A 26790-nucleotide genomic window follows, 5' to 3' on the forward strand; every position below is an offset into this window, starting at 1 on the left:
CACCTTGTTTTATTGATGCATCTTAAATATATACAATTTTGTTGACAATACTGCAATAAAGCTGCAAATAAATAAATAAATAAAAGCTTTATTCCCCATCTACTCACGTTTTCTGGACTTGCCAGTATGTTCACTTCTCCATGTTTTGTTCACACTGTTCTCAGTATCTATAAGGCCTTCTTTTCCCTATTCCCTCAGAAGTAGGGAGGAACTGAGATACTTCAGTGTGAGAAAGCTCAGGAAAGAGTTTAAACAAGGACTATGTAAAGTGTTACTGAGAATTAAACAGGAGCTTTGAGGAGCCCCCTGGCAACCTTTATCAACATAATTAATCAGCGTTGAGTTCCAAGGCAAATATTTTTGGCAAACTAATAGTATAAGAGATGAAATCTACTTATTTTACTTAAATCTGTCTAGACATTCTGGAAATAGAGTATCATAGTGCAAAACCTTAGTGACTCAATGCTCCCCGACTTTTGCATTCATTTATAAAGATGTACTTGTTAAAGGGTGCCGTATCAGCACAGATCCTTCTGAAACCTGAGAATCAATTGTATAATAAGATAGGCTTTGCTTAGAGCAAAATGTCTTACTCCCACACTTTCATTGCATCTAAATATCATATACATATTGCAGCTTTCAGTGTTTATTAGGTAGTCAGTGATGAAATGGGTAGCAAATAAAGGTAACATACAGACTTTTAAAATTTATCTTGTTAATGGTTTAGAGGAAGTAGACCAGCTGAAATTAGAATGAGGCACTAATGAACCAAATTTGAGACCTGAAGAACTACAGCAGAAAAAGTTTTAAAATCCCCCTGAGAAGTGTAAGAGCAAAATCCAACATTATATTTTAAGATAGCAGGGCAACATGAATTTCCAACAGGATGGTATGAACAGAGATTGCTTAATTACTTTTTTAAAGAATCCATTTGAAATCACTGATCCACAAAACTACTAGACACTTGTCTAGAATGACACCATAATCATATCAATTTCTACAAAGGGAAACTGTAGCTACATTAAGGTAAAAATCACTGTCAAACACCTAGTCTTCCTCAAGATAGTTAAGGTTGTACAAAATAGGGAAAGACTGAGAAATGGTCACAGACCAGAGGAGAGACGAGAGACAAAATCCAAATAAAAGCCCTGGGGTACCTTGGATTGCATTAATGGAAAACCCGGTAAAGTGTGGATAAGTCTCCAGTTAACAGTGAGGTATAAATGCCAGTTTCTTGGTTTTGACAAATTTACCGTGGTAATATAAGATGTTAACAGTGGGGAAAACTGGATGAGGGATAATATGGGAACTCTGTACTACTTTTACAACTCTTCTGTAAATCTGAAATTATTTCAAAATAAAAAGTTTATTAAAAAGCAAGAAGAGGCTCGGCACTTGTAGCTCAAGAGGCTAAGGTGCCAGCCATTTACACCAGAGCTGGCGGGTTCGAATTCAGCCTAGGCCTGCCATACAACAATGACAACTACAACCAAAAAATAGCCAGGCATTGTAGTGGGCGCCTGTAGTCCCAGCTACTTGGGAGGCTGAGGCAAGAGAATCACTTAAGCCCAGGAGTTGGAGGTTGCTGTCAGGTTGCCACAGCCCTCTACCCAGGGTGACAGCTTGAGGCTCTGTCTCAAAAAAAAAAAAAAAAAAAAAAAAGCAAGAAGATCTAGGCACAGTGGCTCACTCCTGTAATCCTAGCACTCTGAGAGGCTGAGGCAGGTAGCTGCGTGAGCTCATGAGCTCAAGACCAGCCTGAGCAAGAGCAAGACCCTCCCCTCTAAAATATAGCTGAGTGTTGTGGCGGGCACCTGCAGTCCCTGCTACTCGGGAGGCTGAGGCAAGAGGATTGTTTGAGTCCAAGAGTTTGAGGTTGCTGTGAACTATGATGCCATGGCATTCTATTGGGGGCAGGAAAGTTGAGACTCTGCCTCAAAAAAACAAACAAAAAAAAGCAATAAGAAAATCCCCATCAAAGAACAAGGAAATTTGTTTGAATTTGTCCTAGAATTCAAAGGTTTCCATGTAATAATAATCAAACCTCTTCCTCACCTTAAAATGCTTCTGCTCCTTTATTCAAATTACTTTATAAAGTGAACTCATGCATAAATGCAACCAGGTTTGCAATTCAATATACCTGACTGCTCCCTCCACATGCACAGATCTGTACTATCAATTAACACATTAGTTCTTGTACTAAATCATGCTGCAGCTAACTTCTAAGTCCCTGCAAGATTATTCCAATATACGTATATATTCTTTTAAGAAAAGACATAGATTGGCCATTTGCAAGACATAGCTGTTGCTTACAAGTGGTGGCATTTGAGCATTTTGGAGCATAAGCTGCATATGCTGGGCGAACATGGCTGCAAAAGTCTTCTGTTGAATCAGATTGTTGCGTCCATTAATCTCCAGCTGAGTTTTTAAGTGTGGAGGAGGGTGAAGGTACTTGCAGTTCTCTCGAGCACACCTTCCCTAATAATGAAGAATATGACAAATTTACATTTAGTATTTCTAAACATCTGATATGGTTAAGAATATAATAAGAGTTTATTAAACACTTAGCATGTGCCAAGAACTCTAATAAGTTCTTTACATGAATTAACTCATTTAATCTTCATACCAACCCCATAAATTTGATACTCTTAAAATCATCTTCCAAGGGAGAAAACTGAGACTGAGAGGGTTAAATGACTTGCCTATGGACACACAACTAAAAAGTAACAAAACCAGACAAACCCACTTAGATTGATTCCAGAACTCATTCCGTTAGCCACTCTGCTGTGCCCTACTTTGGATATGCATCAGATTATATTTAAATTTTTTTTTTTTTTTTTTTTTGTAGAGACCGAGTCTCACTGTACCCCCCTCAGGTAGAGTGCCGTGGCGTCACACGGCTCACAGCAACCTCTTAACTCTTGGGCTTACGCGATTCTCTTGCCTCAGCCTCCCGAGCAGCTGGGCACCCGCCACAACGCCGGGCTATTTTTTGGTTGCAGTTTGGCCGGGGCTGGGTTTGAACCCGCCACCCTCGGCATATGGGGCCGGCGCCCTACTCACTGAGCCACAGGGGCCGCCCTGCATCAGATTATATTTAAAACATAAAATATCAGGAACAGTGTATCATTACAACATTTTGTAATGTTGTACAATAATTTGTAATGTATGTAATGTACAATAAGATTTTTCCAACATGAAATGTTAAATTATGCACGTTTAAATTAAATAACCCTTTGGATTTGGATCTATATCTATAAATGATCAAGAAAATCAATGGAAAATATTTAATAACCACACATACATAAATATATAAATTTTGGACTTTATTATTTGGGACAACCTAGACTCCAAAGCTCTTTATATAGAACTCATTCTAGGTGAGAAATATCCTGAAATCCACTGACAAAATCCTTACACGTGGCAGCCATATTGTTCTTACGTTCCAGAGGCAGTAGTCCCAACTCACTTGAATAATGGAGACCAAAGTATATTTTGGGTTCTTGGCTATTGGAATGTTATTACTGATGGTTCCAGGGATATCCAATCCTTTTTTTTTCTCTGCTTCATGTTGGAAGAATAAGAGTTGTCTTGGGCCACACATTAAATACACAAACACTAATGAAAGCTGATTAGGAAAAAAAAAGATCTGTACACACTTCTTGCGATATCAGACACCACAGATAAGCAGAAAAATGTCCTCATAAATCAGCATGCAGCCTGCAGACAGCAGGTTGGATAGGCCTATAAGCACTTTTAAGACAGGTGATAATATGTCAGTTCTGTGGAATCAAACATGCCTTTGGTGTCACCTAAATGCAGACATGACTGATGATTACAGTAGCAAAGGATGTCACTGGATTGGTTGTCACATTGTCATAATGTGACCTATTATTGAGTTTAACTACAAAGCAGCTAATGATTCTCTCATTTGGATTACTGGGTCCACCATGGTCCTTTTTAGACAAGCACAACTGCACACAACTCTGTGTTCCACAGATGCTAACTTGCTAAGTGTCTTTATAGTATATGAGGTTATGAGGAAAATAAAAGGGAGCTTTTCTTTTCTTTTTTTTTTTTTTTTTTCCGACCCAGGAATGCAAGTTGCTGGGCCACCTGAATTCTCAGGAGAAAAATGAATTTACTTACCAAATGTTCTTATTCAACATACACTATGTATTTTCCTTATTTACTATGCCTTAAACAGTTTACAGCCCAGGGCTGTCCAACCTGCGTCCTGCAGCTGCATGCTGATTTTGTGAGGACTTCTAATTATCTGTGGTGTCAGATATTATGCAAAAGTATGCACAGGCCTTTTTTTTATTATTTTTATTTTTTTATTGTTGGGGATTCATTGAGGGTACAATAAGCCAGGTTACACTGATTGCAATTGTTAGGTAAAGTCCCTTTTTATTCTATTTTATTTGCTCATCAGCTTTCTTTAGTGTTAGTGTATTTACTGTGTGGCACAAGGCAACTTTTATTCTATTCTACCAATGGTTGGCAGAAAAGAAAGAAAAGTTGGAAACCTCCTGTTCACTGAATGCAATTACTTCTCCATATTTATTTATGTTGTTCTTAAAGCATTCCTATAATTTCACTGATAACCAAGGTGTGTCCTTAAAAACTTTTATAGAACTAGATATAATGCAAACTCAGATAAATTGCAACTGCTCTTTTAAATACTAGATTACTGGGACAAGGTGGCTCTATTGTGTTCCCTGCCCTGGCAAGAAGCTGAGTATAACTTAAAATGTAGCATGAGAAATTAAAGGCTACACTATTATTTTCTGTTGAGTTTGTCTTTTGGTTTGTCCCATTACTCAATTTACTTTTAATCAAATTAAAAAGACAAAATCAAATGGTATCTTAGTTTCAATGTACTTTTACATTTCTATGCAAATCCTAGAAAAGGAAGAATTTATTGGTGGTATGAGTTGAGAATGGTATTAACCTAATCCCCCTAAATTCCTAAAAGTAACATAGGAATAGCTACATCATTTCCTCATATTTAAGGACAGTAAGGAAATCCTAGTATGTGCTAAAAATCACAACAGGGGTCTTTCCCCTGTTAATGTACTCCTAAGAGAAAACATAGGCTTCTTTTTACACATGCCACAACTTGCACGAAGGTAAAGATGGTTACAAGGATTTTTACCCCTTAGAATCATCTCCACCCTGCCCACATAACTGAGGTTATTTGGCTCAGAATCAACAGCCCAGAGGAAGCAGCAGCACTCAGTGACTTCTAAAGACATGCATGCTAGTTTACATGTCTACTTTGGGGTTTTTCTTCCTCCTCCCATTCCCTAACATTAAAGATTTCCCCAAGGCCCAGTTCTAAATCCTCTGCCCTCCTCTCTAATCTCTTTTCCCTAGATAACTGAAGTTGTCCCAAAGTTTCATCTATCATTACAATTGCTCAGATCTTAAATCTCTGTCTCTACCCCTGACCTCTCTTCTTAATTTCAGTCCTTTTATTGCTACTTACAACTGCATTTGGATATCCTGCCCCCCCAACTTGCTGTAAATAACTTACTCCTGACCTTCCTTCTCCTTTGACCATTTTTCATCTTGCTGCATACTCACATTTAGGGACACTCTGATTGCTGTGCGTTGGGGAAGCAGTGAGAAAAGGAATTAGGCAGCTGCTGGGCAAGATTGATTCAGGATCACAAAGCCACCTAGATAGCTTGTCTCAGGCAATTAGCATACAAAACCACAAAATACAATTTGTAACCCCCCTGCAAGAAAAGGTATAGAATAAGGACTATCTTTCATATTCAGGAATTCCAAATAATTGATGAGTTAAAACAGAAAAGAAAAAAGAATAACTGGGGTTTTATAATTTGTTACAATTTAGAGCTTTAATACCATGTATATTGAATGCAATTAAAGAGACAGCAAGAAAAGGAGGAAGAGAACACAGTGTATTTGGCACTTTTCCTGTCAATCTGATAAAGAATTGAACGTGCCTTTGTGGTTTTATATCAATGTTCTTAACATACAGTAACTTTTCTTCAGCTTTTTCTTGTGAATCTAATGACATCTTTGCAAAGTAAAAACAGGACCCAGAAATAGAAAAAAAGAGAATTGTACTTTAAAAGTTATATGAAGTCAGTCTATACGCTTGTAAAACTAAAGTATGGAATATGAGGCAGTGTGAGAGTTAAAGGAATTTATTCATCTTAGTTATGTGATTTTATTTGATTTAAAAGCATTCTTTTCTGAATGACACCATCTGTAACTTAATTCTATTATAATGCAAATGCATAGCTATACCACCTTACCAGAAACTCCTGTTTATATTAAAGAAAGTTTATAAAGTAAAAAAAGTCTGCATTTTTAATCCAAACAATAGATGAAGAGACCAGGTAATTTAATATCTCAGTTATCTGTGGAACACACTTGTTTCAAAAGAAAACCATACCTTTCATGTTTTTTCAAAATGACTTCAGAACTCATGTATTTATGTGCACGAAACTGGTGATAAGAAATCTCTTCTTCATAGCTTTCATTCTCCAAGAGGCCCAAACTTAATTATAGGCCAAAATACTTGGCCTTTGCGGGAGGTAACACACTTTGTTTTTGACATTTCTTAACACTTGTTTTTTGTTTTGTTTTGTTTTTTGTAGAGACAGAGTTTCACTTTATTGCCCTCGGTAGAGTGCCGTGGAGTCACACAGCTCACAGCAACCTCCAACTCCTGGGCTTAGGCAATTCTCCTGCCTCAGCCTCCCAAGTAGCTGGGACTACAGGCGCCCGCCACAACGCCCAGCTATTTTGTTGTTGTTGTTGTTGTTGCAGTTTGGCCGGGGCTGGGTTTGAACCTGCCACCCTCGGTATATGGGGCCGGTGCCCTGCTCACTGAGCCACAGGCGCCGCCCAACACTTGTTTTTAATCCTTGTAGATCATGGCTTGGGTAAATCATGTAAGGAAGGGATGGAGAGGAAGTAATGGGGATAACATCCAGCAGTGTTCACCTATTATTTTTCTCCTTTAGCAAACCAATAACTATGGACTAAAAGGTTCCAATAATGTCTCTAGGTCAGCTGAGCACTCTCAGCAGGACACAAGATACTCTATCAGACTGGGTCTACAACAGCCCTGTGGTCATCTTGGGTCTAAAAAAAATCACTGCTCAGGTTTCCCTAGACAAGCCAAGAGTGTCCCAAGCTCTCTTTCTTCCACTCTAGATCCACAGGTTCAGAGATACACAGTAATAGTGCAATGTATTAGACTTTATCATAAACGACTATATAAATGTACCTATGATAGTCAACATGCTCTGACAGAGCAGGCTATCCCTAAAAACAGCAGCTAAAGCTAGTCAAGACATGTAAAGCAATCAAACTCCATCCCCTCATATACAAAAAATTAAAGAAACACTGAAGAGACTAGCATGCAAGCTCATTTATGCTCATCTCAACCTCTCACCCCCTTTTCCATTTCCTTTTGGCCTTAAAAAACATGTTACTTTTACTGTGTTACTAAGTTAAGAAAATAGCAAAGTGATTCAATAGGACAGTGATTCTTGGCTGAAATAAATGCTACTACACCTATGAGTCTTCCAGCTCCCCTTTTTCCATCTACTGTCTTTGAAAATGCACCCAAAAAACAGCAGGGGAAGAAAATGGCCAATGACATTTCTGAACTAGATATGCATCAAAAAGTTGATGACAGACAAAAGAATAAGTTGCAGAGCATTTATAAACCTCCTAAATTCAATCTATTGCCTTTTTCCTACCTTCAAGCTTTTCACAAGTGAGTACAAAGCCTTTGACAAGAGAGAAAAGTAGTATTGTAGAGATTCAAATCCCACCTAAATCTAGGGAGTTATGAGAGTGAGTCTGTCAGATAGAAGACTTCCTATGTACTTGGTGGGGGGAAAAAGTCCTGTTAAATGTACCTTTTTATGTTCATGAGAGAAAGGCCTACCATCCATCACAATAAGAAAAGCAACCTAGGAAGCTGAAAATTACCCATTGTCCGTCACAGTATCTTAACAGAAACAGCTGTTTGCAAAATGACTTGCTTTGAGAAAAATAACCCTTAAATACCCTCTTCTCAAATACAATTATAACTGGATTACTTTTTCAAAGACATGCTCACTGATCTACTAGACCACCAAGAGTTAAAAGTTAAATATTAAATAAAGAGACCACACAGATGATTTGTTTGTGAAGAAAAATGCTGTTATTCCATTTTTAATGATCATGTGTGTTAAATGAAAAATCCTAGTGATAATATTGCCCCACTGTAACACACTTAAATGCATAGACTGGGATTCTTGGAGGAAGAAATGGTGATTTTAAAATGACAAATCACATGTTCTAGGTTGCTTCGTTCCTGCTAGGAAAAACCTAAAAGAGCTAAAATTGAGTCAGCAGCAACATAAATTGAGTATTAGCTAGGTAACAGTATCCTAATGGAAAATTTCCCACTTTCTTCCTCTTAGAATTCTGTCTTTAGAAAATGGATATAATCCACATCATTTCTCCTTCAAATATTGAATCATCTATAAATGTTGATATATATGCAGAATGAGCAGCTTCCTTAAAATTCTGCATACAAATTTTAATTTAAATTTGAGATTCGGGCATGAAAGTTTCCAGGAAAATCTTTAATAAACCATTTCCTAAATATATTGAAGGCAAAATTGATAAGGCTGAATACAGACCCCCATGACCACTGTAGTTAGCTCTGCAACCACCTTCTCCTACTATGCCAGTTCTGTTTTCTAACAAATCCCATTTGCTCATAGGTAGGGCAATGACTCTGGGTACAAACCAGATATTGAGTTTAAATAGGCAAGAAGATAGGAGGAGGGCAGAGGAATTTTCTTGCCTATCTTCGTTCACAAAGTTTTTAAACTATACCCTTCAAAAGACGAAGGGAGGTTTGGGCAAAACAATCACCCTGTTGTTCTGAAATAGCCCACTAAGATAACTTGATTCCCAGAATAAAAACATTTCAGCCCTGAACCGGATTTTAGGGAACATCTTGTGCACCTTTATCTTACAGAGAAAGAAAGTGAAGGCCAAAGGGGTGAGGTGACTTGACCTAATTCACAAGCAGCACAGTAAGTACAAATGCCGTTACCAGCCTCTCACTTCCCAATATGGATTATCAGTTCAAATGACTTTCCTCTGTAAAGATTTTCCTGAAACTCTCTCTCCACCTGCAATCCTGTTTCTCTCTCTCTCCTCCATACCTTCACCTGCACCTTGCACTCAGTTTTACCTTAGCATTATCACTGTATAATCAAAACTGTTTGCATGCCTGTCTTCCCTAGGAGACTTTGAGCCTATACAGAGGCAAAACTACATCTTCCTCACCTCTGAATCTCTAGGGATATGCCTGTGCCTGGTGTAGCCACTCCATACAAATTTGCTGAACTATGTGAGAATGATTTTATAGGGCGTAACGCTAAGCCTGCCTCAGACTCCTGATGGCTTCTCTTGCTATTTCCTTTCATAAGTTCTTTCTTCACCCTCCAACAACAAGAGTACAATAGTCAACATATGATTGAGGCTATTCCTGGTTGTCTGTTCGAAATGAACCACTATTCTATTCATGTCTAGAAAACAGCTCCTTCCTAACTTTTCTTTTGCTATGAATATAAACCCTGAGGAATATATAAGCATCATAGCTGAAAAATCTTGGTAATTTAGTATATATAATTTCACCAGAAGTGACGTGAAGCCATGAGGCATGCAGACATGCAAACTCTTGTCTATTTCCAGGGGGTCTCTGGCCTCAAGGGCCCCCAGGTACACAGCCCCACTGGACAAATAAAGGAGCCAGCAGCAGATCCGTATCTAATCAGCACTAGGGCCAGCCCAAAGAGAGCCCTGCATTTCCACTGTCGGCTTAGAAGAAACTGCCTTCTCCAACTGCCCCACCCCCGCCCTGAATTTCTCTGAACAAGTTGCAAGTCGAATTCCCTGAAGCTACTTAGACAAAGGTGGAATACAGGGCTTTAGGAAAATCACAGTGGGTGGGGCCTTCTTGTGATCTCCACTGCATATACTGACTTACAAGAAAAGTGTTCCTGGCTTTACTTCAGGACCCACATTCACCTTCATTTACAATGAACATTTATTATCAAGTAATCAAGAGCTTGAAATTTTTCTTTACAATTTTTGAAGAGCAAATAACACTAAAAATCCTCGTTGCTGTCTGCAGTGGAAAATCTGCTTCCTGCCTCCCCCCACCCCATGCGCACACACTTTTTACCCCTCCTTTCATCAAATGCCTTTGATGCCTTTAGAAAAATATTAACTGAATGACTGGTCAATAATAAGCTCATCAAGAATGCATCATCTCTGTTTACAAACAGGCCAACCCAAATCAAATTAAAACCCCAAGCACACTGGTACCAAGTTATCTAAGACATTTCTGATACTAAGCATTCATAGAAGCTGTCTTTACAGCAGTGGATGGCTGCCAAGATAAAATGTCATTAAACACAGGGAAAAAAAAAGGAAAGAAAAAATAATGACACTCAATTTGTTACTCCAAGAAATAAAGCACATAAAATTATACAACTTCAAAAAGCTACTTACTACACAGGCTTTATTATGAAATGACTTAGGGGAGTGAATCTCTCTAGCCCATTAGTCAAAACTCCTGCTTTTAGGGTTCCCTCACCTCTTTTTTCTGAACACCCCATCCAGTCACCAACCACAGAGGATAGGATAAAGAGGACACCAGCTACTTACACTCTTTCTTCCCAGCTAGGGCTTCTGTTCAGGATCCTATCTAGAGATGCCAGTTTAATCAAATAAAAATAAAAATCAATTAAATAAAAATAAATCAAATAATCAAATAAAAATTAAAACTCCCAATTAATTTTAAATTTCGGGAAAAAGAGAATCCTTTTTTTCGTATGCCCCATACCTTATTTTATCTGGCAAACCTCTCCTCTGTTCTTCTACCATTGAGTTGAGCTAAATAGGGGCAAATCTTTAAAACTCATTTTACCCCTTTACCTTAAGTCTCCAAGGAGCCGCCTCCAGAGTACCAGCCCAGGCTCTCCTAGGCGTTCAGTTGCCCAGAGTAAAGCAGAAGGTACTTCAGCTCCCACTTACCTGACCAGCTGCAGGGAATTTAAGGAAGTTGACTGTTGGGGAAAGCAATTTTTGATTCCATAGCTCCTCCCACCAAGAGCTTCACACGGCTCACTACCCTATCAGCCACTCCACCTTCCCACCCACAGTGGTGCAACTCTTGTATTTCAAGGTCCTTGCTGTCTGCTGGGGCTCCCCCTTTAGGCTAGCATGCAGAGGGGCACGGTGTATGAGCAAGATCTGCCTACCCCTGCCTCCAAATTGATATGACATGTTTTTGAGCATATGAAGTACTGCATAAAGATAAGACTTTTATGCATCCTTTTCCTGGTTTTTATTTATTTGTGTGTGCAGGGGCGAGAGATAGTTTAACTTTTTTCTCCTTCAGCCCTGTCCTTGGAATACTCAAATACAAACAAAAGTCATCCATTAAAACCCAGGAAAACAACTGCTTAGCATCATGCTTCTGTATGCACACATCAGCTCTATGAAAGTACAGATTCAAAACACGCAAAATAGCTATTATTTGCATAGATATCTTTTTTTCAGTCAATTCTTGGTACTCATATTAAGATAGTAAAAAATAGAGAGAAATGGCTAATTCTAATGAACCAAGTAATGTATCTGGGTGTTATGGCAATATATAATAGCCCCACATTATAATCATGAACATTTAGGAGTCAACTGCCAGACACAGTCCTAAATTTATTTTTTATTCATTAAGAATGCAAGCTTTCATTGGAATCAAAGATTCAGAATTAGTAAGATCAGAAAGAATGAAATTATACTATGTTGGAAATACATATGTTTATAGACATATCATAGGAACATCAAATGCTATAGCCAGAAAGGCTCTTCAAGATCATTTATTCTAGCATTTGCCAGATTGTGTATTACAAACCATAAGTCCCAAAAGAGCAGGCTCAAACACTGGGTTTCCTGGTCAGTTATAAGAAATGGTACACTAGATTCCTCTCTTTGAGACCAACAATACACAAGAGCATAATAAAAGCTTTCACACATCTTATAGTAAAGAACTTGCTTACTTTCATGAACCCAGCATTAACACAGAAATTACCTCCCCCTTTTTAATCAAATTCTTGTTAACATCTCTCCTCAGTGTACCCCTATGAAAATACCGATCTAATCCAACTTCCTCATCTTACAGGAAGAAACACAAGCTCAAACCAAAGAGCATGGTGTTTTATAGGTCAAGTTAGTTTTCCTTCGCATTATTTCGATTTCTCTCAAGTACTTTCTTGAGAACTCTATAGAGTGAACTCCAAAGAATTGGATCTTCTATTAATATGACATTTTTGCCCATACTTGACTTCCCAAAGGCTAACAATTAGATGGATATTTTGCCTATAATTGCTACAAAGTACCACTGCACAATCATCTTCCCAACACTCCTTTTTGGAAGCTGTAAGTTTCATCAGATCTTTCTAAATGGCTGCTGTAGCTTATTTTTGTTTGAAGACTCCATCAAGCAACTTCTGAAGTAAGAACTTTGAGCCTTCTGTCTAACTGGCGATTTCTTACACTGTGACTTCTGTCCCTTGAAACCATGCCAGAGCTTTAAGGTTTTCCATGACTTAAGGGTCTCAAGTGAGCTTTAACTGTACTAAAACTTGGTAAGTCAGAAGGTATTGGGCAATCCCCTCAACTCCTAAGGGTTTTAGTTTTGCATTAAGCTTAAACCTTGAGTTTTCCACTTGGCAAAAATAATTTTCCTGTCTCTACTAAAAGAAAGTTTCAATGAAGACTTTAATTTAGAAAAATAACTTACAAACATATAAGGAAAATATAAGCTGAGAGGGACACCGATTATTGTTTAGATTTAAATAATTTCTCTTTGCAGGGCTCAAGGTGCTGTTAAGAATAAATAAAATAATTATGTTTCTATAGCTAGTCACATTATTTCTTTACTCAAAGGTTATGTAAAGGGAAGATATAGTTATTGTCTTACTTCTGCAGTTTGAAATTAGGAGCACAAAAATGAAAATCAGTCCCTGTTTAGCTAAATAGGAGTCTTTTTTGAGATAAAAAAAAATGTAAAAGCATGATATCAAAATGGTTTTTACAGGGTCTTTTTAAACTCATAATTGTGAAACCATGTTTCAAATCCCCAACAGAGCCAAATGTATCTACTTTAAAATAAACATTTTTCTCACACTCCTACTCTATTACCAAATACAAAAAATAAAATTTCTGAGCAGAAACTTTTTACTTGGTGACATGGATTTCCATTAAAATACTTTTGAGGCATGGACTAAATCTATAGTTTGTTAGTGATATATTTTATCATCAAAAGTCTTATTGAAATCTTTATATTATCTTGTTATTAAAATTGTCGGGAGTTCGGATTATCAGGCAAATTCCCAAAGAAAACTCCAAACTCCAAGTGCATTTAAGTGGCATGTTTAACCAAGTGATTCATCAAAAAAGCATCTAAAAATTAGGCCAATTTACCATTTTTTTTTTGTTCTGCAGATATGAAAACAATTTATTGATACAAATTCTTTCTCCTTTAAAAATAAAGATCTAGTTTGCCTGGCCTGAAGATCTATGATGTATAATTAAGTTTCCAGCAAAACATATTTCAGAGATGTGAATGGAATCAACAAAGTTCTAAATTAAACTGTTGAATTAGTTTCTAAATATATATATATACATATATATATATTTTTTAATGATCTTCTCTCAATCTAGTTTAGTAAATACAGCAGCCTTGTTAAGCTTACTTTCTGCTTTCAGCAGGCAGTTAATGTTTGATGATGATGAAACTGTTCCTAGTATTTAAAGAACTAAACAAGTCCCTCCACAAACAATGTAACTAGAAATGGGGTTAGTTTAAAGAAAGTAAAGTGATAAAGGGAGGCCTTTTGTTTCGAAATAAATCAATCCCTCAACCATAAATGTCTCAAGGCCTTACAAAGAAGAAGTTGAAATATGACCACTGCCAAAGGATGACTATCTCTAAATCCAAAACAAGGAAAAGATAAAATAAAGAACACAGAGAGTTCATTAATTAGCTTTAAAATCTATCAACTGTACTCCCTAAGTCAGTTTAAACAGCCGGAGCAAGACTTACTGGACAAGCAGTACACATATAAGGATGTGATGTTCATTAAAAATGTGCATCCTTTATATTCAGCACAAAAAGATTTCTAGGGTCATTCGGCCATGGTGATAGTCTAATCAGTGCCTTTTAATTAGTGGAATCCTTATTTTCATGAGGAAAAGTATAGGAAAAAATAAAATAAACAAATCTACTCCAGCTCCCCTATGCTGTCCCTGAAAAATCAGGATAATAGTAGAAAACTTTAGAAAACATATCTTTTTAAAACAATAAAATGAGTCTGTTTATTAGGGTAAATCAAGTTCAATTAGAGAAAATATTTGTGGGGCATTTTACAAGGGCACATGTTAAATCTACTCAGTGTAGAATATAAATGTCTTAACACAGTAACTAAGAAAATGAGGTGAAGGCTATGTTAACCAGTTTGATGAAAGTATTTCAAATTGTATATAAAACCAGCACATTGTACCCCATAACTGCATTAATGTACACAGCTATGATTTTTTAAAAAAGAAAGAAAATATATGATAAAGTGGATACAGTGAAATTAAATAGTGTAAAACATTAGTGTACCAATCTTTTATACTTATTTTTCTACTAAAGATAACTAGAGCATTTATTTGGTTTTATGTTGTTTCATATTTTGCATTGTCTTTGTATACTACACTCTGGTATAAATGGTCAAATGACCCTTTGGATGAGAACTAATTTAGATAATTTGTGAGTATGCTGAAGAATAATTGTATATAAAGCTTTAGTCCATGTTACTTAGAATAACTTTTGACACATACAGGGTGGCCATAAAGTCTGTGTGCAATTTACTATGTTAAACTATTTTAAATTACACATGAATTTTATGGATACCCTGTATTTAGACACCAGGTTGAGACCCCTGTAAAATTATATTTTCCATTAATATCATGAAAGTAGTCATAAAAACAAAACTCACTTTAGATGTCCATAGAATTTTGTAATCTGCTTTACATTTTTTGCAGCATATCTGCCTGAATGTTAAAAGCTCACTTTAATGTGTATTTACCATATGGCAGGAACTGTTCAAAGTGTTTTATATGCATTATTTCATTTAATCTTCAAAATTGAGGAAACTGAGGCACAGAGAAGTGAAGAAGCACGCCCAAGCTGACAGAACTAATAAATAGCAGAGCTGTTATCTGAACCCAGGTGCTATGGGCCCAGAACGTGCCCTCTTAAGTAGGACTCTTTGCCTCATAATACTCTGACAGAGCTAACCTGAGGAATGAGCTGTTTCAAATATTTCTACTCCCTGAGCCACCATTTCACCTCAAAGATGACAACACAGATTGCACTCAACTGGCTTTTAGGTATGTCCAGACACGATTTAATGGCCCAAATTTATGGCAAATATATTTTGTCAAGTACCTAGGGATCTCTGATGACTTGAATAGGAAGAAGACAAAGGAATTGGATGTTCAAAATAGTCTTCCATCCTTTCTGAAGCAGAACAAATTAGTGTAAATGTATTCTCTCTTAACACAGTTTTTTAGTAAATGTTTGCACAATAGCATTTTGCCAGTTGATTTGGGAGAAGTAGTGTCAAAATTACGAGGGGTTAGGTCATGGGATGTGAAGCCTAAATGGCCATAACCTGACAAATGTAACAACCCAGTAATATCCATGGAGATAAAAAACGGATGGAAGTAGGACTCAAAAGAGTTGGTTTGTGCTTTACATGACCATTATTACTACTGTGAGAGAAGGATCTTTTAAAAACACAGTAGTGCCATTCAGAAGCAGGTTTACTGAGTCCATAAATGTCTTGAGTGCTGTAGGTTCAACACTATCACAAAGCAGAGAAAAATCTCCCAAGGATGACAAAAGATAAACCTTATCAAGAAATCGTACGAAGTGTTCTTCTCAAGCATTTCATTGCCCTAAGAACGTAAGTAAATGGGAACTCACATAAACTTTACACACCACCTCACAAAACACCACCCCACCAAGAGCTCAGTTTCAGTGGGAGTTTTAAATGGCCCTGGTGTAGATATACTTTGAGATAGTACAAAGTGGAGAGTGATGGTCTGTGGACCTAGGAACTAGGCTTTGATTTTTCAGTGCTTCAAATGCACAAGAGTTATGTCTGTTTATTTTCTTTTCTACACTGCCAATATCTTTTTGGTTTAGTAAACAATATTCACAAAATAAAACTAAACATTTTCAAATACAAATGCATATGCAGCTTCATCATGTAAACATGTCAATAAAATAAACGTATCAGTTGTAGTCTAGAATTTATCATTCAGGCTTTTCCACAGTTTTTAAAAGATGAATTATTACAGACATTCGCTGGGGACAATGGGAACTGTCTCTTTTAAAAGGGACTAGACAAGAGAGCATGCAGAATACAAAAGTGTAATATTAGGAAACTGAGGACACTTCTCTTATTAAAACTGGACGTATTGCTCAATAGTTGCTGCTCCCACAGCTTAGTGGTATGGTAGGTGAAAGGGCAGAGGATAAAGAAGCAGATTCGGACTTTATCTCATTCTTACAAACAACTAAAAAGAGAAAATAATTATTGCTCCTTTCTTGTTTTCGACTGGCAATAAGCCAGTGCCTACTTTGAAGACTAGTTTATTTCGTCAAAGGCACTCTTTTACCATCCATCACAAGCTTCTTACTTCAAGATTTAGCATAACTTTACAATCATAAGGAATAAAACAATTAAAATCATTTCTATTATATGAAAAAGCATGGAACATACTTTACTTGGTACTGGTTTTATTCTAACTTTGCCATGATTTTATATATTTTAGTCATATATTAAAATGATACAAAGAAATCAGGCAAGTCATTTTTTCCTGATGAGTTACAAGGCTAAAACAAAGGAATAGACTCTAAGAGAAGATGTTAATGGTGCTTAAAATACTAAGAAATAATCATGAATAAGGGATTTTAAAAATTATTTATATTAGGCTGGGCACGGCTACAATGGACATGCCTATAATCTTAGCACTATGGGAAGCCGAGGCAGGTGGATTGCTTAAGCTTAGGAGTTGGAGACCAGCCTGAGAAAAAGCGAGACCCTGTCTCTAAAAATAGCCCGACATTGTGGCGGCTACTCGGAAGGCTGAGGCAAGAAAATCACTTGAGCCCAGGAGTTTAAGGTTGCTGTGAGCTTTGAAGCCAAGCACTCAATCCCAGGGCGACTGAGTGAGACTGTCTTGAAAAAAAAAAAAATACTCATATTAAGTTGAATCTTATCAGAAAACTATTTATAAGTGTTTGAGCTGATTTTTCATTTCTCTTATTTTTCATCTCAATTAGGCTAGCCACTTAGAAGCCAAAATTGATTCACATAAATGTGACTCATGTTTGAATACGATATACACACACACACACACACACACACACACACACACACACATACACACATATCCCTTTGCCCTCACATCTGCTGCATATGGAATTTTGAAGATCTACTTGTGACAGCTAGCAATACTTACCATAAATCCTTAGGAGTACAAAAATTCACAAATCTTTCCGAAGGGTTACAATAGACAAATAACTAAAATAATTTTATTTTTCATTTCACACATTTAAACACCAAAATGATTCTTGTCCAATAACTTATGGAATATTCCATGAGAGGTTTCTATGTGCTCCACAAAAATAAGGATTCTAAGACTGTTGAGAAACTTTTGGGTTAAATAGAACTAAACTGCTATCTCATGTGCAGCACCTCTCAGAGCCTTATCTCAGCTAATAAATATTGTGATGCTCCTTTGGGGGAAAATAAAATAAGCTTCACAAAGATATATAAGTCTTCTGAACACATGCCATTTTCCTTCCACCAGCTCTGAATGTAAGCACTAACCCAAGAAAGGGGTCATTTCAACAAGTAGTGAGGAAGGAAGCAGCACTATGGAAACAAAACAGAGTCGTGAGAATTCTGGAGCTTTAAAATATTGCCCTTAATTGACACCCACCTGAACCATGATGGTTTTCTCTAAAGCAATGGTTCTCAAACTTTAGTGCTTATCAGAATTACTAGGATAGTTTCTTGAAACACAGACTTCCAGGCTACTCCCAGAGTTTCTGATTCAGTATGTGTTGGGGTGGGGACAAGAATTTACATTTCTAACGAGTGCTCAGGTGAGCTGGTGCTGTCAATCTGCCTGGTCCACTTTTGAGAACCCCTGAACCAAGGAAAGAACTACTGTTCTATCCAACAATGGATTTAGCTATTTACTAAGCATTTTCTTTTTTCTTTTCTTTCTTTTTTTTTTTTTTTTGAGATAGAGCTGTCACCCTGGGTAGAGTGCCGTGGCATCACAGCTCACAGCAACCTCCAACTCCTGGGCTCAAGCGATTCTCCTGCCTCAGCCTCCCAAGTAGCTAGGACTACAGGCACCCACCACAATGCCTGGCTATTTTTTGGTTGTAGTTGTCATTGTTTGGCAGGCCTGGGCTGGATTCGAACCCACCAGCTCTGGTGTATGTGGCTGGCACCTTAGCCGCTTGAGCTACAGGCACCGAGCCTACTAAGCATTTTCTTATGTTACCAATAATTCCGTTTCTAAAAGGTCATAATGAAGGAATCTGGACATCTTTATTTCACATCTCTGTGAAATAGCAATGATGTTAACAGTCCTGGATAAAAAAGAAGTCCAGTCCAGGTCATGAAAAAGGACAGGACTTCTCAAAATCTATTTTACTACTCCTAGGAAATAAATACATTTATTTTCCATTTACAAAGTAGAGCTATTTGTTATAATGGTGGCTATGTGTGAGAGCTCAGTATGACATTGTTGCTTTGTATTTGCACTACAAACTTTTCTAGAGAGTTTTTCTAAATGTTTCCTATGTACTCAAATTTTCTCATTTTTTTTATTACATCATAGCTGTGTACCTTGATATAATCATGGGGCATCATTCACTAGCTTCACAGACCATTTACCAAGTTTCACATATCTATGTACTCAAATTTAAGTGAATAAAGGATTTTCTAATAAATTACTTTCAGCTCTCCAATAAATTAAATCCGTTATTCACCACAGAAACCCAATCATTTGAAATCATTACTTCTTCCCCTCAGCCCCCAGCAGAGATATCTGGAAAAGGACAAGCTAAAAAGAAGACATTACTTTTCCAATCAAATAAGTAAACAACCCAGTATTGACCACAGTGTTTCAGCATGGAAAATCGAAAGTTGAATTATCAATACATTTCTAAACCTCAAGGCAAACACTGAATACAAAGTTCATCAGTTACACCTGCAGTGAGGCAGTAAGAAAAAGAATACATCTCAAAGAACACTTTCTCCTTTTCACAGTGAAGAAAACAAACCCACCTGTCTAGGAAGTTCCAAGTATTTGTTACTCTTTTGTTGCTATATTAAAAGCAGTCTCAGTTGCACTTAATATAGCTGGAAACCTACTTTGAACTGAGACCCCCATTTTATGACACTGGAATTCCCAGAATACATTAACATGTTGAAATGAAAAACATTTAGATAACCTGAATAAACATCAAATAAGAAATTCAGAAACAGAACTAGTCCCTTCTCTCCTTGACTGGCTCTCTTACTACTTACTTATACAACTACATTCTTCCAAAAGGCTTGGAAATGACCTTCAAGAAAGATACTTTTTCAATAAGATCATTAAACTAAGCCTGATACAATGGAGAAGGTGGAATGATGGGAATACTTATATCAAAAATTTCAAAATTCTAGACTAAGGTTAATTGCTGTAACTGGGCTGAAAATGTAGCTGTGAGCTTTCTGGCAATCACAGTATATAGAAAAATGTATTGAACTGCTTCAGTCTTGCTGCCTGATAAAAGAAAGCATACTGTTCAATAAGCACCTCTTGAGTTAAAAAAACGAAAACAACTGTGTTAGATACTGTGGCAGAAACAAGACCACGACATGGAACCTGACCAACTGACGTAGAAACTGCCCGGGAAGAGTTTACAAATTTCTGTCTTGCAATTGCAGAGTTTTTAGGAGTGGTACTCAGGGGGCCCTAGGACTTGACACTTGTTTGGAGGTTGCAAACAACAGAGCAGAAATCCAAAGTTCATGTCTAGTAGTGCTGTGGAAAAGGAGGAACAAATTTGACGGGGAGAATGAGACTTTTCTAGGCCATAATTAATCACTTGCTAGCTCTTCACATTTGTTTAAAGGAAAGCAGAGGAGTTTATAATGGAAAATGAGTGATAAAAAATGACACACATAATTCTCTCTTGAGTGTGGGAGTCTTACTCCTATACTGTCTTCCTTTCACTGGTGTGTTATTTTATTCTTACACCTTTCCTCTGGTTTTCTTTCAAATGCATTATACTGAAGCTGAAGTATTTCAGAATGAAAAGTAATTCTCAATAGGTGTCTCCTAATGTCCCTTTCTCCTCCTTCCTTCATTCCTTTATTTCCTCCTTTCTTTCTTTATTTCCTTCATTTTTTATAATCTCTGACTCAGAAGCAATGCTATTTTTTCTTACGTATTTCTCTAGTGAAAGAATAGGAACATCTGGGGAAATAAGTGAATAGCTAAAGTATGTTTAAATATTTCTTATTACTTCAAAGATGGAGAAAATGTCATGTGCTGCCAGAGATCCTCGAGAATTTGGATAATGGGGGGAAAATAGTCTTGTTTCTGTTTTACCTCTCTGTTGCCTACTAACATATTTAGCAGCATTCAGCCAAATGTCATTTTAAGTTTCCTTCTTTGTTGAAACACTTTTCTAAAATGTTTCAGGCACCTTTCCTGTTTTTGAAAACAGAGTCCATTTTCCCTGAATCATATCTTGGTCACTGAGGATTGCACAAGGGTTTCAGGATCACCCATTCTCAAAATCAGCACTCACTATCTAGGAATGGATATAAAGATGTTGAAGGAAGAAATTGGGCTTACTGCACAAATCCCAAGATAAAGTTCATAAGCCTGAAGATGCTTCAAGTTTCATTTTGAAATTACTTTCTTATTTTCTCTTTTCTTTTAAAAACAGATGGGCTAGACTAAGTTCTAGTTATTGGGTTTTTTCTTAAGTCCCAATGCATGGGCTATATTAGTATTTTTCTTTGCCTTTCTATGTTCAAACTCTTTGGACTTTCAAATATCACTGTGTACTTAGAGCAAAAGCTATTGATTATATTTTAAATATATATTTGAATTCTACTAGGCAGTCACCTATTTCACAAAACTCCTTTCTGCAGATTATCACTTTGTATGTGGCTCAGAAAGACCTTATTAGAACTAATTATGCTTCCAAGAATACCTTGATTTGCAAGCTATCCATCTGCTATAAAATTCAATTTCAAAAATTTTAAGACAAAATAATGCTAGAATACTACTAGATTATCACACTAATTATATTAAAGTAATTTTTAGCAATGACCAATCAGGAAATTTTTTAAAAATCCATATATAAGGTAAAAGCACTCAAAATGTAACTTGTGGAGAGTATCCAACAGTTTTGCCAAAGAACATTTCTAGGTTAAAATGTGGTTAAGTGAGGAAAGTTGGCATATGACAGTATACTTTTCATCCATATTTAAATGAAAATCGAACTCAGGGTAGAAGCACAGATGTAGATGAAGAGATCACTGGGCACCTCTCAATTGAGCTTGTACTATATTTGTTTTCTCTCTGTCAAAGTGATTCAACATGCTCATATTTCATTCAATAAATATTTTTTAAGATCCCAATATGTGCAAGGCACAAAAGATATGGTGGTGAACAAGACAGTATCTAATGCAAAAGAAACAAAAACATGGCAGATCTTCACTTCAGTGAAATCCAATGTTGAGATAAGAGCTAGACCACTAGGTTGGAGTGGAGTGCCCTGCCCTATTCTTAACCATGTTGGCTTCATCTGCATCTCAGCCCCATCCATTGCTGATGTTCCCTTCCTACTGCCACCAGCTAATTCAAACACTTATCATGTCACACCTAAAGCTTTCTGAGAAGTCCTTCCTCTTGCCAGTGTCTTTTTCTCTAGCAATTCTCTTGCATAGACTGATGGTTGTCATTTCTCTATGTAAAATGGTCAGACTCCTCAGAGCTACAAAGTAAAGTCCAATCTTCTCAGTGACTTTTAAGGTCACTCTTCTGCAACTCAAGCTCTATGCTGGAAACATTCTGATGTAGCCCTCAAGTCCCCAAATGCATCACCACTTTTCCTCTTTGTCTTTGCTCAGACTATCCTCTTTGCCTGAAATAAGAATCCCTCAAACAGTACCTCCCCATGACTGCATCTTTAACCACCATAGCTGGATGGAAGCCCTTCTTTTACCTCTCCCTTTGGATTCTTTTTAGCTGTTAATTTGTACCTAGCTCAGGGCACATTACACAATCAACCCCATACTAAGAGGTCAGGCAGGAACCACATATTCCACAACTTTGTATTCTGCATACTACTGAGCCCTGTGCCTAACAAGTAATAGATTTCAACAGGTGTTTGTTGAATGAATCATTTCTTTAGGGAATTGAATGCATATAGTACTCTTAATGAATTTAACAGGAACTTTCAGCATTAAACAACCCCTGACATTCATAAAAATCCTTGTAGTAAACCATAGCCAACAGTCCTGCAAATTGAGTGTTGCTTCTCTTTCTTATGTGAAGAGAAACATAGGTACTAGGAGTCTCATGACTTACTCAAGGCCACACAAGGAGCCCTTGTTAGAGCTGTTATTACAAGGCAGCATTCTATGTTTATGCCACTTGCTGATACCATGTTTCTTTCCAGATATTTTAATGGCCACATCTGTGGTTCACCCATGAAAGAGGCATTTCTCAAGCTCCTTTGAAAAGTAGGACAATATTCCAAAGTGAAATTCTTCCTCCCATGGGGCACTAGCAGAATAAAGATGGACATGATTTTAAAATTTTTCAGTTACACTGAAGTTTATATTGACTATTTCTATGTAGAATGCTTTTCTGGCTAATAAAAAAATGAAATGACCAGGAAATTTCAGGTACTCTAGGGATTTTATTTTTATAAAAAGTGGAAAAAAACTGAATTTCATTTAAGTGAAGCATAGTAGATAAGCATAAACCTTAACAGAAAAACAACTCTTAGGATAGGAATTTGCACATGTTTAACACAAGAACACATTGTTCCCAGAGATATTATAAATTCTCAAATTGTTCCTTCAATGTTACTATCTTCCTCAAATAGCAGGTGGAACAAGTTTTAAGACAATGCAACTTGTGGTCTTAAAACAATGTAATTTTAAAAAATACGGTCTCTAAAAAAGTATTCGGAACTGAGTAAGAGATTACTGACACTACAATGCTATCTTCTCACTGTATTTAAGAGGCATATAAACAATGGTTAAAGAGTTTAAAGTCACAGAGGAAAGGGTTCTATATTTGCACTTATGCATTCTAAAGACAAAAATTAGAATATTACTACCAGGCTAGCAAATCATGACTGACACAAAAAATGTATGTCTTGGTTTAGTGAATGTGTCATAGATAGTTTCCACAGTGTAGAAATTGCCTTCAATGTCCACTGTCTACTCCTAAGAATATTGCTAGAAGCAGACATTAATTTATTTCCTACAATTCCCAGTGGATAAATAAAAATTTGAGCATCAACAAAGAAAAAAAGCCTATGCACGATAGGGAAAAACATCTAACTTAAGGTGTACTTTTAAGTGCCCATGACCAAGTTATTGCTGGAAAACAGTTTTTAACAGATGGATCCTATAGCCATATCTACTTAACTAAAAAACAAGATTAGGTATGACACTGAGCAATATTATGCAAACTCATAAACAAGATACAGAAAACTTGTTTACTTTGTCTTTACAGATAATATGGCTAAATTAAAATAGTAGAGATCATAAAAGGTTCAAGAATATATGGAATCATTTGCTGACTTTAAAGAAAACAGTATCAAGAAAGAAGGCAAAAAGTGTGAGTTAAACTTCTCATTAGCAGTAAAACTTGACCCTGGGTTAAGAATTAAAGGCACAGAAATAAAAACATTAAAAACCCAAGCAGGATTGCAAATCTGGATTAGACAGTGACAAAAGTACAAAGATACGAAACTGAAGGCTGATTATGAGTATAGCAGAAGAGACAGAGAAGAAAATAACAGATTATTTGGAGATAATGAGAAAAGAGCAAATGGCTAACATTCCTCTGGAATATATAATCCCATAAGTCAAGGATCAAGCAACACACTAAAATAAAGGAAAACAGGGTCACTTCAGGGATGGTACACACAGAAAGCACAACTGTAAGGGCAAAAATAGCAGTAAGTAAACAATTTTCTAAGAACATCATGTTCCTAGAAGAACTAATTGCTATTTCCAGATGTGCAGAAGTACCCCGTATTCACACTTAAAAAGAGGTGACCAATGCCATAGAGACTATTTTGTAAATATTTTGTAAAATACTGTAGTGTATATTTTGTAAATCAAGGTACATTTAGCCACAATTTCCCATTTTCCCTATGTATGGGGACTTTATGAGTGGCTTTTGGGACACCCTATATACCACACAGTTCTCAAATTTCACATTTTCAAATCTCTCCTATTTAATGGCATTCCTGTGGCAAAGGGTCAGTCTTAACAGTATCATCAAATTGTGGTTGGAGGATATATCCCTGGCCCTATTGTGAGCCCTTTCTAATCATATGTCCAACTGCATGTTGGCTGCAAAGTGGAGAGAGAAATGTTCTTGAACTATGATCCCATGAAACGTTTTAAATAAGTCAGGTTAGATTCCAAGTTATTTACAAAAATTTACAAAAAGATGGAATCACCACTGTGATAGGTAACTAACTCCCTAGCTGACCAGGGTACAATCAGACATCAAAGAGTTTTACACCGTGAAGATGGATGTGATCCACAGTCTAACAGGTACAGTTATAACCCCCAATTCTGGCTGGCTAACTCAGCAGCACAGTGTTTGGGGAGAAGGATGGACAAGGGAGCACAGATAGCTCGGTATTCCGGCACTCGGCAATTAAGCAAAACTTAGTATCACGAAGTTGGATAACTTTGTCCAAAAATTTAAAACACTCTGCTTCTTCTTCCTCCTTTTCAAAACAAACCGTCCAAATGAACTAAATATGAACCTTAATTTAAACTCTTCATCTAAATAAATTATCATGAAACAACACAAGAGGGAAGGATTAGGAAAGGAAAAGTTGGCTTCCTTGTGCGCCACTTTTAAGCACAAGAAGTAAAGCAGACCCACAGAACTTCATAAAGTAGCGCATCCCAATGTCATGCAGGACAGCATGACCAAGATAAGAGCCGGATGCATTTACTTTAGTAGAACAATAGCCCAATTGATGTTTTCTCCGTTTCCTTCATCTCCACAGGAAAAAAAGAAAGAAATGATTGTAAGAACACTGGAGTCATAGGCTTTTTTGATAACTGCATATGACCTTGGAAAAGTATCTCTCCCTTGTTAGATCTCCAGTTTGCTATCGGTAAGTGATAACATTTTGAACTTATTAGTCTTCCTTCTCCAGCCAACAGTTTTATTTCCGAGATTGGTAAAATGCTGTTATAAGGCAGGAGTGCTTTCTTAACAATTTAGTTATCTGAGTTAACCGGCTTTTGGGGGGGTCAGTTCCAGGATCAGCCACTTGCATACATGGATTTCAGAATTTTCCCATTACCAGATCCAAAGTATCTTCTTTAAAGAAATAAAAATTGAAAGAAAAAATACCCCACTGTGTTTCTGAGCCTCAAAGGACAGGAGATACATATGAAACTAAAAAAGCTAACTTTATAAATATTTTATTTTAAAATAATTTTGAACTTAACAGACAAATGGCAAAAATAATTCCTGGAGTTGCAGTATGCCATTTACCCAGATTCCTCTACTATTAAAACCTACATAACCATAACACAATTGCCCAAACTAGGAAAGTAACCCTGGCACAAGACTCTAAATAAATTTGAATGTCACCAATTTTCACCTTGATGTTCTTTTTTTCTGTTTGAGGATACAACCCAGGATCCCACATGACATTTATTCCTCATGTCTCCTTAGTCTCCTCCAACCTGCCAGAGTTTGTCAGTCTTTCTTGACCATGACACTTTGGATGAGCACTGGTCAGTTATTCTGTGAATGCCTTTCACTTTGGGGTTGTCAGATGTTTTCTCACGATTAGACTGAGAACGTGTGTTTGACAAGAAAAACACAGAAATGATGTGCATACTATCTGAGAACATGAGATATTAACATATCTCGTCACTCATTATGTGAGTTTTAATCACTGGGTTAAGATGGTGTTTGCTGGATTTCTCCACTATAAAGTGACTATTTTTTTCTTAATTGATAAATATCCTGGCAAGTATCATGTTTCCCCTCCAGCTTTTACCCATTGATTCCAGGATCCATTAGGGGATCTTGCCTCCAACCATTGCTATTGTGGTGATTGCCTAATGGTGATTTTACGTTTCCTTCATTTGTTCTATGTTTATTAATGACAATTATTCTGCTAGGAGGAGTTGTCCCTTCTTCCCAACTTATTCATTTATTCAGTTTTTTAATATAAGTATGGACTCATGAGCATTTTATTTTTTATTCTAAAGGTTATAATTCAATACTGTCATTAGATAGTTTGTTGCTCAAGTCTTTCCAATTTCAGCCATTGGGAGATCCTTCAGATTAAATCCT

The 26790-nt window shown here is 36.8% G+C and overlaps 1 protein-coding gene across 1 annotated transcript in view; it reads right to left on the minus strand.

The window, feature by feature from the left end:
* Nucleotides 1-26790, minus strand: part of MBNL3 (muscleblind like splicing regulator 3) — a 126847-nt gene that overhangs the window by 23612 nt on the left and 76445 nt on the right. Inside the window, exon 4 of the mRNA XM_053580901.1 lies at nt 2314-2478. Within this exon, the coding sequence (XP_053436876.1) occupies nt 2314-2478 (165 nt within the window). The remainder of the gene's footprint in view (nt 1-2313; nt 2479-26790) is intronic.

The sequence above is a fragment of the Nycticebus coucang genome, chromosome X (genome assembly GCF_027406575.1).
Source record: "Nycticebus coucang isolate mNycCou1 chromosome X, mNycCou1.pri, whole genome shotgun sequence".
In the NCBI taxonomy this organism is placed as follows: Eukaryota; Metazoa; Chordata; class Mammalia; order Primates; family Lorisidae; genus Nycticebus; species Nycticebus coucang.